General features: G+C 47.5%; 1 protein-coding gene across 1 annotated transcript in view; it reads right to left on the minus strand.

The window, feature by feature from the left end:
- Positions 1-14,569, minus strand: part of FRMPD2 (FERM and PDZ domain containing 2) — a 114,953-nt gene that overhangs the window by 16,036 nt on the left and 84,348 nt on the right. The window contains exons 17-25 of the mRNA XM_014567719.2: positions 11,739-11,839; positions 10,586-10,675; positions 9,799-9,906; positions 9,590-9,706; positions 6,727-6,932; positions 5,047-5,148; positions 3,935-4,028; positions 3,011-3,096; positions 1,004-1,151 (exon numbers count right to left, since the gene is read on the minus strand). Of these exons, the coding sequence (XP_014423205.2) occupies positions 1,004-1,151; positions 3,011-3,096; positions 3,935-4,028; positions 5,047-5,148; positions 6,727-6,932; positions 9,590-9,706; positions 9,799-9,906; positions 10,586-10,675; positions 11,739-11,839 (1,052 nt within the window). The remainder of the gene's footprint in view (positions 1-1,003; positions 1,152-3,010; positions 3,097-3,934; positions 4,029-5,046; positions 5,149-6,726; positions 6,933-9,589; positions 9,707-9,798; positions 9,907-10,585; positions 10,676-11,738; positions 11,840-14,569) is intronic.

Consider the following 14,569-nt stretch of genomic DNA (forward strand, 5'->3'; position numbering starts at 1 on the left):
TAAGCCAGAAGGAGAAAGAAAAATACCATATGAGATTGCTCATATGTGGAATCTGAAAAAAAAGAAAAAGAAAAAGAAAAGAAAAGAAAAGAAAAAGACAAATGAACATAAATACAAAATGGAAACAGACTCATAGACATAGAATACAAATTTGTGGTTGCCAGGAGGGAGGTGGGTGTGAAGTGACAGACTGGGAGTTCAAAATTTGTAGATACTGACAGGTATATATAGAATGGATAAACAAGATTATACTGTATAGCACAGGGAAATATATACAAGATCTTGTGGTAGCTCACAGTGAAAAACTATGTGACAATGAATATATGTATGTTCACGTATAACTGAAAAATTGTGTTCTACACTGGAAAATTACACAACATTGTAAACTGACTATAACTCAATAAAATAAAATTTAAAAAATAAATAAATAAAGGGGTTGAAAAGCTCCAAATCATGATATACTAAGGAAATAAATGTTTTCCTAGCAGGAACCAAAATCACAGGGAAATGAAGAGAGGCAGCCCATCAGAAGGTATGCAATAATTCCCCTGTAAACTGATCATGGATTTGCTTTTTAAATGGATGCTATTAACAAGGCTAGGTTTCTGAACACCTTCCTCTCCCCTCCCACCTCATCATTTCTCAGATTTTTGTCCTGGCTGGAACATGGAGCTTTGATCAGAAAGTGCATGAGCCCTTCATTCCAATGTCATCCACAAATACTTAACACACAAACATTCCAGCAGCTGATCAGAAAACCTCAGAAGGCTCGGGGACAGCATTATGCCTGGTAATCATTCGGGGACAATGCATTTTTTTCCAGAAATGTGTTTCTTTCGATTGACTTCCATCACATCAGAAAACTGGCCACATGATGACAACCCCTGCTCGCTATCTTTTGAGAACCCAGAGGAGGCCTTCCTGGCTTCCCTTTGGAGTTGACGGTTCAAAAGCAGCAGAGAGTGACATGACAATAGTGACACTCAATTCTCTTTCATCTCACCATCTGTCGCCAAGACACAGCTCGCGGGCCTTCCAGGCAAGACCGTTGCCAAGGAAACAGCCGTGCACTCATCTCCCATCCTGTTATTAGCAGAAGGACACTGCTGTGCCATCCTGGGCCCTCTTCTCTCCAAGACCAGCCTTGCAACCTAGAAGGATGGGTGGACAAACTCAGCTGACACCTCATATGGCAGTCAGAAGGCTCTCCCATCACCTTGCCGATGCTTCTTAATTTTCTGAAATTTCCAGTGGCTGCTTCATCTGAATCTCAAATCAAAATCTCCAATCTAGCCTATTTGTTGGGGTCCAGAGCCATATTTCCACCTGTCTGTTGGACAAATGCTCCTGGAAGTAACATGTGTACTTCCATTTCAGGGTATTCAGGGTCAAATTCATCTTCTTCCTCTCACTCGTCCTCACTTCCCCCTCTTCATTCTGCCTAAAACATCCCTCCTCTTGCATTTGCTCTCTCAGAACATGGACCCATCCTTCACCTAACCTCCCAGGGGCCACACACGCAGTGGTCCAGCTCTCCCCCTCCTCTGCCCTCCAGATATCCCTCTGGCTTCTAAGGCTTGCATGTTCTCCATCAGAAACATCCCCCACAGTGCTCCCCTCCACTCCATTCCCTCTCCTGCCACCAGTGGTCAGCTGGACCGGGGAAAGCTCCCTCTAATGTGGCTTCCTGGACCCTGTCTCCTCCACCTGCAGTCCACTCCTCTCAAGGTTACCTGTGGATTGATATAAGACACAAGTGGAACATGCAACACTCTTGATTGAAAGCCTCCAATGTTACCCATCACCTAAAATCCAACCCCCCAGCACAGAATCCCAGGCCTACGTCCATCCAGCCTCCCCCTTTTCTTTCTGGTTCAGTTTCCCGTCTTTCTTCTCCACACACTGTATATTCCTGTTACCCGGAGTGTGATTCAAGACCCACTGGCAAGACATCACTTGGAAGTTTTTGAGAAATGCCAAGCTTCCATTTAGAGGAACTGACCCTGGCAACATCCTTCTGTAGCAACTGTCATTCAGCCCCAAGCCTGTGACCCCAGAGTGGTAATTCCTACCACCGCCAGTAGGCTGGCCAAGTACCTTCTCTAAGCATGTCCATTAGCAAAGTTCTAAAGAACAGAGAATACTAGTAAATTAGAACTCTGTTCTCAAAATACATCAATCAAGGTTGCCAAGATAAGCAAGTCTCACCACAAACCAGAAGAATGCTTTGGAAAAGGAAGCATAAAAAGGGGCCCTTCCACTTCTCTGTTGGTCAAAAGGGGCCCCAGGAGTCCTTTGTGTCTCTGCCAACTCCCCAGTTACCAAGGGGGAGACGTCCACTCTATTGCTTAGGACATCAGGACACCGTGACAAGGAAAAGCTCCCACCCTCAAGCGGAGGATGGGACACAGTGTAGTGACATCCAGATGCTGCCTGGGCACTCCACAGAATAAGCGCCTAAGGGGCAAACACTCTTGGGGGCTTGAATTCCTCTCTCATGGTAACGAGAGGACCCCAGGCCGTCACACAGGGTGATGGGAATGGCACGTCCTTGGTGGGAGGAGGGTGTCAGCACGTGCAAAGGCAGTTGGTGAGAAGCCCTGAGAGTGGACGGAGGCATTGGCCACTTAGAGCTGAAGCAGAGGGCGTGAGAGGGGAAGCCAGAACCAGGCAGGAGAAGTCGCTTCACGCCGGCAGCTCCCTTCAGCTGATTCCAGAATCTAGGCAAGTGACATCCAGGCTTTTCAAGGCTCTTTACAGGGCGTGAGCTTTCCTGCCTGGGAACATCTGCCCTCTTCCTCCTGTCACACCTCCACAGAAAAGGGCTGGGAACAGGAACGTGTGAAAGGCAAAAAAAAAAAAAAAAAAAAAAAAAAACAAGGTGGACAAAAAGAAAGTCTCATTTTGTTTCCTGCCCACCCCTCTTCCCACCCAGAGGCAACTGCAGCTGCTGACGGTGCCCAGGAAAGCTCTGGGAGGAAGGGAAGCTCCCCCATAATGGTGCACTCACCTGCCCGGAACCCTTGAGGCACTGCACAGCCTGCTTGTGGGTGAGGCCGCACAGACTCACGCCATCCACCTGCAAGAGCCGGTCACCTGGGAGGGGGACAGACGTCATGTCCCCGAGCTCCTGGGGCTGCAGGAAGGACTCTTCTGGGAGGCCCCTGCCCCGCGCCCTTCCACGCAGCCTCAAGGAGGAGCAGAAAGCTGAGCTTCGAGGAGCCCCACCAGGGCCCGAGTACCCGCCACCTGTCTGAACACCTCCACAGAGCAGTCGTCTGCAAAGCCCCCTAGTGCTGGCGCACAGAGTAGGCCAGCCAGCCCTCTGCAACCTTATCCTTTCTCCTCTCTTCCTGCAAAACTTTTTGCTAAGTTTTTTCAAGTTGCGTAGGCATCCCATTTATATCTCCAGGATATTTTTTATTTCAAAAAAGGTCAGAGTGACCTGATTGATGCCAGGGGTTCTGGGATTCTAGGGGAAATGGCGATAGGTAAGAGCTTAGGTGCCCTTTTTAGCTCACTTCTGGCCATTCTGGAGAACAGTAAAAATCAGCCCCTTCCTTCAGAGCAGTGGGAAGGCTGGCTGGTGTCCCTCACTCCTGATACAAAAATAGGGGTCATAATGCTCACTCTGTCCTCCAGGGGGAGCTCTGCTTCTCCCAGGAAGGCCAAACAGCAACAAGCTTATTTAAAATCTCATAGTTTCAAATCACCTTATGTTTTGCAAGCATTTGAGCCCCACGTTAACATATTAAGTAGGTGAAATCATCTCCTCTTCCAGGTAAGGAATCCATGACCTGGAGAGGCAGTCATTTGCACAAGGTGTCAGAGTGGGAGTGGGACAGGCCTGCAGGCTGCACTCCCCACCCCCGACCCCCAGGCCAGGGCGCATCACACCACAGAATGCAGATCCCAGCAGGACTCCACCCCTCACCCTGCAGGATCCGCCCTTCCTTGGCAGCCGGCCCTCCAGGAACGATGGATTTCACATAGATACCTCCACAGGGCACGCTTGTGTTAATGCCACCCTGGAAAACACAATGGAAAACTTAACCACCCATCTGCCTCCTCCTGAAGGGGCCTCCCCAACCTCTCTGACTCAGAGACCCCCCATCTGCCTGTCACTCTATCCCATCTCATCATCTCCACATGACACCATCTCATACAATCCACTTGTTCCTTTAAGCTATATTATCCGCTGAGCAGGAAGTTTAGATGCTCTTAAGAAGTATAATTATATGAGTTGTGTGAGGGAGCTGTGCCGTATCCAGCTCAGCACTGGCCCATGGTAGGTGCTCATAAACCAGAGTCACATCAATGCAGCACATCTTCTCCCCATAAGCAGCAACCAGCAAAGACAGATGCATCTCTGGGCCCACAGGTTGGTGCCTGGCATGCCCTGTATTGTGTGTGTTTGTTTGCGGATACAAAAGTAGAATTCAACTACACAGTATTCTGCAATTTACTTTTTTTTTTTTAACTTAATAGATCATGAATATCCCTACAGGTCCCTAGGTAAAGATCTAATTCTATATTTTTCTTCTAATTTATCCATGCATGTATATGCAAATATATATATAAAGATTTTACATCAGTGGGATTATATCATTCTTGTATAGTTTTTAATCCTCCCTCCTCCAGGGTCTGCCAGATGGAGCTCAGAAATCAAATGCAAAATGTCCATCCTGAACGGAGGTCTTGCCAATCTGACTTTGTCCTGACCTTGGAAGTGGGAGTGCTAGGCTCCACCGTGACCCTGCTCTGGATGACCTGGGATTGTCCCACTCACCTTTGGCTTGTGTTCCTGAAGCCTCACCCTGCTGTCCTTTCCTTGTTGTCTGGAATAACTTTAATTCCACCCACACTGCTTGGAGTGTCTACTCACCCCATGTTTGCCATTGGTCCCCCAGTTCCACTTAGAACTCCCATCATACTTCCCTATGAGCACCTAAACTTCAGAGGCTGGTATGAGAGTGGAATGGCCACCAAGCTCCAATGAACCCCTTTTCAACTATTTACTTTCCAAGCTTTCCTAAGAACTCTTACAGTCACGCTGAATCCAAGTGTCCCGTCTTCTTTAACCAGCTCCACGAAGTAGATTTCACTGGCATTGGTTTCTGAGGGTGATGAAGGACGAGAACCAGCACCCTGCCACAAACAAACAAAAAAAAGTAAGAAGGCCTGAAGGCACTTGCCTAAGCAGATGGTCCCTCTTAGCTCTCACCTGCTCTCAGGAGCCAGCAGCATTGCACACCAAAAACAACCGTAAGTTTCCGGGCTGAGCTAACAGGGGATTCACTCCCAGCATTGTCAGTTCCTCCTCATATGACCTTGGACCAGTCTCTTGGTCTCTCTAGTCTTGTTTCCCAATCCATGGGACTGGAATGAGAGATCGCCCTCTAACAGTGACTATGAATGATGCTAGCACATAGCAGGGGCCCAGTAGGTTCCCTCCTGTTTCCACTCAAGATGCAAATATTATTATGAAAACTGAAGTCATCTGGACACTTCCTAGTAGCTTCACACATGACACCAATCAAGAGATGGCATGCTGGATACCAGATACCCAGCAGCTTCTTGGGCAGAAGATAACCTTGGGAGGACCTTCAATCATCCTGAGCAAGAACAGCTGCACTGGGTTTCCACAACAGTTGAATGCTTGAGGGAAGGACAGAAGATCTGTCTCGTGCCAGGCATTTTGCTCAGTGCTGTGACATGTACGATATGTTTATTCATCCATCTGATCATGTGACAACCATTCACTGAGCACCTACTACAGGCCAGGTATTGTGAAATTTGGAGAGATGGCAGTGATAAGACAGACCTTCCCCTGTTGAAGTATTTCTAGTGGGGAAGGGACTTCAATGAACTGTGCCAAGAAGAGCTGACCTGTCTCAACCTCATTTTTATCTCTTATGAGAGAGGTAATGATGCCTGTGCACTGAGCTGTGGCGACAAGAGTGCTGAGGGTCTGGCTGGCAGCAGGACTCCATGAATGCTAGTTCCTTCCTGAGTGGCCCTGGTGCTCCCCCGGCCACAGAACATCCCATGAAGAGCTGGACAAGGAGTCAGCAAAAAATAATACTAACAATGGACATTGACTGAGTGACTAACCACGCGCTACATCACACAAGCTGTGAGTGGGGCAGTGGCTGAGATGAAGGAAAACAGAAGGCTTTTCCCGGGCAGAGCTAACCAGAAGCCGGAGGGCCGACCCAGCTGGTGAACGTCAGCTTCTCAGGGCCCAGAGGAGAAGGGAGAGAGGTCTGGAGGGGCAAAGAGAGACCTTTCCATCCAGTGTCTAAGGAAACACAGCTGGAGGGTGGTGGCCCTGGGACTAATGTAGACAGCTCTCTGCACACCAAAGCCAGCCTTCATCTTCTTCCTCCTTGATGTGTTGTCAAGGGCAAAGCCAATGAGCTGCTGCTTGAGGCCCAACTAGAGACCAAGGACATGAAATGTCTGATTGCCCATGTGTTGCCCTTGGCAACATCTGGTTATTACCAGTAACAGTTATAATTGGTGACTAAGGTCACGAGAAGCTCAGTCCACTGTAGGCATTTATTTCCATTTTGCAGATAAGACAGATGATGGTCAGAGGGGTTAGGTACCCTCCCTCCACCTGACGGCAGAGAATGAGGAGGGACTTTGGAGCCAGGGCTGTTGGACTCCACAGTCTGTTCTCTTTCCCCCAAATTCTAGGGAGGGAAGCAAGAGGGCGATTACCTTGAGTGGCAGAGTGGACAGCTGAGGCCTCAGCCCGGGCATCAAGCTCTGAGTCCGAGCCATGCCTAGTTCTTCACTGATTCTCTCCTGGTCTTGTGTGTGTGATGGCAAACCTCCCTGGTGCCCGTCGCTCAGGCTGTCTGTAGAGCAGACCCTGGAATTGGCCGTGCTCTTCTTCTCCTTGCTGGAGGTATTGCCACAAACACCTGTACAACCAAGCCAGGAAGAAGTCAGCAGCTTGGAAAGGCTGGCATCTCAGTGGCATTTCTATGTGGGGCAAAGCGTTTGCCTCCAATGAGAGAGATACCTTTTATAGCTGCTGGGGAGCATGTGAGGTTAGCACCTCGTGAAAGGTGATGTGTTTAGAATAGAGGAAGGGAAGATTCTGGATGTGACTTTGAAATCTAAATAGAGCTTGTGTGACCTGGTTATGAAAATACAGGAGCAAGGGACAGTGAATAATGCCAGTTTCTCTTTATTAAGCTCTTGCCATGTGATGGGCACCACACACACACACGTATACACAAACACACACATACACACATCTATCTATTTCCATCTTTTCAACATACCCACCGGGAAGGTGTGATCTCAGTTCAAATATGAGAAACTAGAGTCAAAAGGATTAAGATCTTGCCCGAGATCCCACAACCAGCATGTGGTGGTGCTCTTAAAGCCAGCCTCTTCCAGAGAGCCTGCGGAGCTCACCTGTAATCGTCATGTGATCCAAAGACCAATATTTCAGGTCCTTTGTGGGAACATGGGACTAACCAGACAGTGGGCTCTCTTTGGGTCAAGGTTGGGCCACTGATTCCCACTTACCCTGTGTCTGACCCATGGGCTGACACGGATCAGAGGAAACAACATAAGGTCAAGAACCAATAGGTAAGGCCTCCGGCAAGATACGTAACATTTCTGGACCTCAATTTCCTTATCTCTGAAATAGAGATAATATCAACTACCTTGTAGGGATGGTGAGGATTAGAGATTATATAGGGAGAGAAGTTTTTATATACAGAGAGAAAAAGATTACAGCTCAGTACATTGTACTGAAAGCCTCAGTAAATGTGTTTACTATTCTCATGTTAATATCAGCTATTCACCAAATGTATATGGGGAGAAAGAATACGGTTAGATTTTCTTTAGATCTGGACATACGAAAACACAAATACGTTTATGATTTTTGATACAGACACATTAGCACCCAGGAAAGTGCCCAAACACGGTGAATGAACTTCATTGAATGAATTAGAAGTTGTTCAAGCCTAAAGGTATTCGGTAGAGAGCGGTGGGGCCACCGTTCAGTCAGGCCTTATTCCTGGCTGTTTCATTCACAGATTCTCCTGTCACTGTCCTCCTGGCAATGTGGTAAGCATCTGTTCATTTTGCCCCCCACACTCCACAAGAGATGAGGATGGCACTTATGACTGGATTAAAATATCAAGGTGTGCAATTTATGTCCTGCCTAATGGAAATTCAAGCCGGGAGACTTTCCACAGGTAATTTACACTCACTCTGTCGTAGACGGTGATGGCTGCTCAGAAAGGCAATGCTGTCTGTCTTGTCTCTGATCTTCAACCTAGAGCACCTGCCCCAACAGTAGCCCAACTGGATAAAAACTCCAGGTGATCAAGCTTCTGCCCAAGGGGACTGGCCAGCATCACCATGGAAACATCGTCCTCCAACAAAGGTGGCAGCTGTGCCAAGGAACCGCAACTGTGACCAGGCAAAGTTACCAACAGGGGCCCCAGGGTGTGAGGACATGTAATTCACAGGCACTGTGGGAACTCCATCATCTAAAATTCTAATGTCTGGGCTTCACAGACGTTGGGTGCCAATTTTGACAACCCTCCCATCCCAGCAGGCCATCCTTGATTCTAAATTGTTTCCACCTTGGCTGCATTATGTTTCCTGATCAAAAAAGGATGGTTCAATTGCTCCTTTTCATCTTTCCCCTGTGCAAAGTATGGAGGGAAGCACAAGGAAAGCTAAAACACTGGGGAGAACAGTGACAATGCAGGAAATCCAGCAGCGCAGTGAGCCAGGGCTGATGCTGTCGAAGTGCCGGGCAGGCCCCCGGGTCAGCTCCAACCGCAGGATGGAAGGTGCCTGGCTGAGGCCCCAGCTCTGCCACTCCCCATCCCCCACAGCTGCTGGACCAGGGGCAGCTCCAACACCTGGGAGAGCCATCTGATGATGGCGTGCACACGTGCAAGAGCGGGAAAGTCTGCATGGTTTTCAAAGGGCAAGGCAGATGGGGTGCCCACATTCGGGACCCAGAAGATGCTGGCTGATGTAACGTGAAGCATTTCTGTACATGAGGGGAGACTGTCCAAAGCTCCTGGAATGTAAGCCTGGCTTTGTAGACAGTCTGCTGTTAAATTGCGGGATCACCCAACCAAGAAGCAGTCATGGGCCAGGTAACAGGGAGGGAAAGGGGTGTTCACGTCCCCCTATTACCTCCATCAATCCCCCCAAACCTGTCCACAAATAAACAGAGTAATATTATTCTTTGATATAAGCAATTATTGCTCTCATATAGTTATCTAATGTATGAATAAAAGCATCTTTTTTAAAAAAAAAAATTTACTCTTTTGATTGATCCCTAACATGCCAAGTCTTAACCAAGAAAGAACAGCATGCTTGTTATGTGAATTCAGCTTCAAGAACACCTCCCCTGTCTCCTTCCCACCTGAGCAATGGTAGAGCCCATTCTGCCCCCTGAAATTGCAGAATTTGTTGATTTGAGCCAAAGCCATTCATTACGAGGAAGACCTATGTGGACTGAAAGCCCCAGGTGGGAAAAATGGACTCGTGAAAATAAAGGAGGCTCCCCGGCTTCAGAAAGCAGGTTAAGACATACCTTTTGACTGAGAAATGATTAATTCTACGTTGTCAGGAGAATTCTGAATCATTCTAACAGCCATGTCGAACGTGAAGCCCTCCAGACTGATGTGATTCAGGGCTAGTATCTGCCCTCCTGGAAAAATGAGACACCTCAATTATCCCATCAAGGAAATGAGAAAGAGCAGGTCCTTAAAGCAGCATCTCTGGCAGTTTAAAAAGACATACCCGGTTTGATCTTTTTAGCTTTTTCAGCTGGTCCCCCAGGTATAATAGAAGATATAAAGATGCCAGGATCAACTTTGCCTACATCTTCTCCCTCATGAATGACAAAACCTGTAATCCAATGATATTAAATAAGATGGTACTTAATGCTTTTGCAGCTCAGAGAGGTTAGGTTATCGGCTTGAGATCACGCAGCTACCAAGTAGCATGGCTGATATCTGCACCTAGGTCCTCTGATCCTCAAACATCTCTTTCTACTCTGCCACAGCACGTGGAGAAAAGTGGATTGTCCCCTGTCTGTAAGCACAGCTAAAGCGAGGAACACAGCCCATCAGTGTGCGTGGACTTTGCTCCAATACATGATCAGAGAGAGGAAACAGATGATCCTTAATGAAGTACCTTCTCTCAGTGCCTTGTTTCTTATGCAGTTCTTAAGGGTCTTCAAATGTGGTAAATACTAAGACGTGAAAAAGACTCACTATTCTTCCCCATCACTAATAATCCAAATATATGAGAGAAAGCTTATTACGTGGTATCGGGGGAAAAAATCTTTTTCTATCTTGTACTTAGACTTTCCAGATCTGCACCCCAAAACCTCATCAGGCCTAAAAGGAAAACTTTGATCCCAAAGTCCCATTGCTTGTTAGGGATATTTAGAGAAAATAAAAAGAAGTGATCACCAAAAAGGACAGGTAGGAAGGAGAGGAGAAAAGTCTAAAGGAAGATGGGACATACCACCCTTCCTCCCAGAGGGAGAAACTGGGTCCCCTCTGCAGGGAGGCCCTCTTACCAAAACCACGGCGTGGATCCCTGTTCAATGTCACGTGCACAATTTCTCGGTCTGGTTCAGCTGTAAAGCTCCTCTTGTTATTTTGGGGCCCTAGAGGTGGAAACAAAGCCCCACATTGTGCTTTTCTCCAAAATTATCTGAGGCTTAATACAAAAGGTGTGAATAGTGTTTCATGCACACACACATAATACTGGGCATGGATTGCTGAACACATACTTTGGATGCACCTCACTGGGTCAGTGTCAGCTCAATAAGAGCAGAGGCTAAGGTGGGGTGGGCCATGGTGCCTGCTCTGGACGACTTACTGTAGCTGTTTGTTTTTTGCACTGGCCTTGGGACAAGACAGAATGTGAACAGGGATGTCCTTGCTGGCAGCAAAAACTGAAACTATAGTTGGAGCACAGAGAGATAGCAGTTGGACCTCTAACAGTCAGGGGATGATACACAGTCTCTCAACCCAGCACAGGAACCCGGTGGCTTCCCCAGCTTGGGTCTTGGAGGGAACCCAACGCAGAGCCCTGATGGACACTCCAATGCTGACCACAGAGCATGTGGAAAAAACTCCAAATGCTGACCCACCACCCAGCACTTTCCACATCTCTCCCTCCCCCAAGGGACCATGGTGGAACCTGGCACGCAGTTCATGGAAAGAGCCCTCTAGTGGTATTCCAGATCCAATCCCCAGGCTCAACGCTCATCAAATAAAAAGATCTTCTGTAGTTCAGGAATCGCTTTGTCTCTGTGTCTCACTAGGGACCTGCCTGGAGGATGTACGACACAGGGGAATGCTGCCTGCCCTGTCTATGTTTTCTGGTGGATAGTGGGAGATGATATTCTGGGCCCACGTGAAGAGTTGTAAAGAAAATGAATGATGTGTTTTTCCAACCACACTCCTCCATGGCAGGAATTCCTCGCGCTGGACCAGAGTGTGGGAATCCTCTTGCCAGCACCAACACGTTTCAGATCCAAGCCCAAGCCAAAGATGGGCAGCAAGCGCTCTTCCTGACCACAAACAGTTTTGAGATTAATGTGAAAAGCAAAAAGACTGTGAACATTATTAGGGAAGCAATATGAAGTGGTGCCGCAAGATTTAAAGCAAGGGTCACATGTAAGGTGTCCTTTACCCCGACCTGGCCTGTGGCCTGGTCCATACCTGTGCGCACGCTCCGAACAGGCAGCCCAGAGAGAGGGTCACAAGTTGTTGGCTTCTGGATCAAACATATGTTCTCCAGCTGCTCATGGCCAGGGCAGGGGCTGTGGGGAAAGGTAACAGATGAGATAAGATGCCCCAAGGAGGCAACTTCCTAGTATTCTGAGTATGGGTGGTGGCCCCAGGCTCCATTGCCCAGCAGATCCATAGACATACCCCAACAGGGCCTGATCTGGTTATTAGAAGTGTGCTGGAAAACTGAAAATAGACTTACCCTATGATTCAGCAATCCCACTCCTGGGCATATATCCAGAGAAGGTTCTTATTCGAAAAGATACATGCACCCTAATGTTCATAGCAGCACTGTTTACAACAGCCAAGACATGGAACTGTCCACTGACAGATGATTGAATAAAGAAGTTGTGGTATACTTATACAATGGAATATTTCTCAGCCATAAAAAAGAATAAAACAATGCCATTTGCAGCAACATGAATGGACTTGGAGATCATCATACTAAGTGAAGTAAGCCAGAAAGAGAAAGAAAAATACCATGTGATATCACTTATTTGTGAAATCTAAAAAAAAAAAAAAAAAAGATACAAATGAACTTACTTACAAAACAGAGACAGACTCAAAGACATAGAAAACAAACTCATGGTTACCAGGGGGTAAAGGGAGTGAGGCGGGATAAACTGGGAGTTCAGGATTTGCAGATACTAACTACTGTATACAAAATAGAAAAACAAGGTCCTACTGTAGCGCACAGGGAACTATATTCAAAACCTTGTGATAGCCTATAATGGAAAAGAATATGGAAAGGAATATATATATATATATATATATATATATATATATATATATGTAACTGAATCACTGCTGTACACCAGAAATTAACACAACATTGTAAACCGACTATACTTCAATTTTAAAAACCGAAGGAAAAAAAAAAGAAGTGCACTGGGAAGAACAGCTTTGGGGGCTTTCTGTCTTAGAGGGGACCCTAGAGTCACCCAGGCCACTGTGAACTTCCCACCACCTCTCCTTTGGGTTGGCTATGCAGCCTTCAAACCTTCCATTTCCTTAACCATATAATAAGAATAATACTCCTATTTCCTAGGCTTCTAAATGAGGTAGTAATTCTAAAGCCCTGACACTTTTAGTAAGTCCTGATTTTCAGTTGTTTGCTTTCGTTTTTAGCAGGGCCGCGCAGGCTCCAGCACCCCCACTGTGATGTGCCCCTGAGTGTTTCACACAGTAACTTCCCTGCTTGATCTTTGCAGACATTCAGGTTGGCTACCCACTAAAAATACTGAGCTAAGAACAGGAACCCTTCACACAGGCATTCAATTGGCTTTGCCAAGCCAGCATTCTAGCAAACAAAGGATGTTCTAGGTCCTAGGAGGATAATGAGTTAGGTGGGGACCCCTCCCTACCCACAGGGCCATCTCTGCCCAAGATAAGCTACATTCAGGGATGAATAAAATAAAGAGTGAGCAGGAATAACGAAGTCAAAGCCACAGGACTCAGAGCCCTGGAAACAGCCAGCACTGGGCCTCGTATAGAAGGAAAGCCAGGAAGTCAACCATCTGAACAGATCCAGTGGACCTCCATCACCCAGTCTGTCCCTCCATCACCCAGGTGGTCCCTCCATCACCCAGGCTGTCCCTCAATCACCCAGATGGTCTCTCTATTACCCAGGTGGTCCCTCCATCATCCAGACAGTCCCTCCAACAACCAGGCTGTTCCTTCATCACCCAGGCTGCCCCTCATCACCCAGGCTGTCCCCAGCCTCTGGGAGTCCACACCCACCCGACTGCTTTAAGCAGCCAGATGGAGGTGGGGATGGATGCTGGCATGCAGCCACCCACGGACCTTCTCCCTGCACCCTCGGATTTGTGATGCCAGGTCCTCTTGGCACAGAGCCCAGCACTGGACAGAGGAGCCAGAGCCAGAGGGAAGAACAAGAGCAATGGGGGAGGGAAAGCAGGTGAGGGGCAAGCACAGAGCCATTCTTCAGAGACTGGGGATGGGGCCTCATTTTGACTTGGCTCCTGTTTATACTGTGCATTCCAGCAAGTTCAACCCACATTGACTGACAACCTACTAGAAGTCAGGCCTCGGGCTGGCAAGGCACCAAGGATAAAGGTGAGCCAGACATGGACTCTGCCTTCTGGGAGCTCCCAGCCCATCGCAGGATGTGGGGTGGGTGGCTTTCATGCCACCCAGGGCCAGTCAAAGTGTCCAGGGAGAGAAGCTGGCAGAGCGCTCCTGGATTTAAAGGAAGGAGACACCCCAGCAGTCCTGAAAGTGTCGAGAAAGGCCAGGAGGACAAGGCGGCACGTGGAAGGGCCTTGCAGAGCAAAGGAAAGGCTTTTCTGCCCCAGCTGCTCTGGCCCATGTGACCCGAGCCACACATGCAACCATTGTTTAAAAAGGATAAAAACCAGCATCTACTGCAAATCACAAAAAGACAAACACTGTGTGATTCCACTCAGACAGCAGAGTGAGGTCCTTAGAGCAGTCAAATTCACAGAAACAGAAAGCAGAAATGGCGGGCATCAGGGACTCAGGGAGGGGCAGTGGGGAGTGTCCTGTGATGGATGCAGGTCCAGTTTTGCAAGATAAGAAGAGTTCTGGAGACTGGCTGCACAACAATGTGAATATACTTAACACTACTCCACTGTACCCTTAAAAATGGTTAAAATGGTGAATTATATGTTATATATATTTTACCACAATTAAAATAAGCTTTTAAAAATGCAAACCTAACGGGAAAAAAAATGCTATTTACTGAAAGTCTCCGCTTGCTGGCCTCAGAGCTGAGGAAAAAA

This window comes from Camelus ferus, chromosome 11 (genome assembly GCF_009834535.1).
Source record: "Camelus ferus isolate YT-003-E chromosome 11, BCGSAC_Cfer_1.0, whole genome shotgun sequence".
NCBI lineage: Eukaryota > Metazoa > Chordata > Mammalia > Artiodactyla > Camelidae > Camelus > Camelus ferus.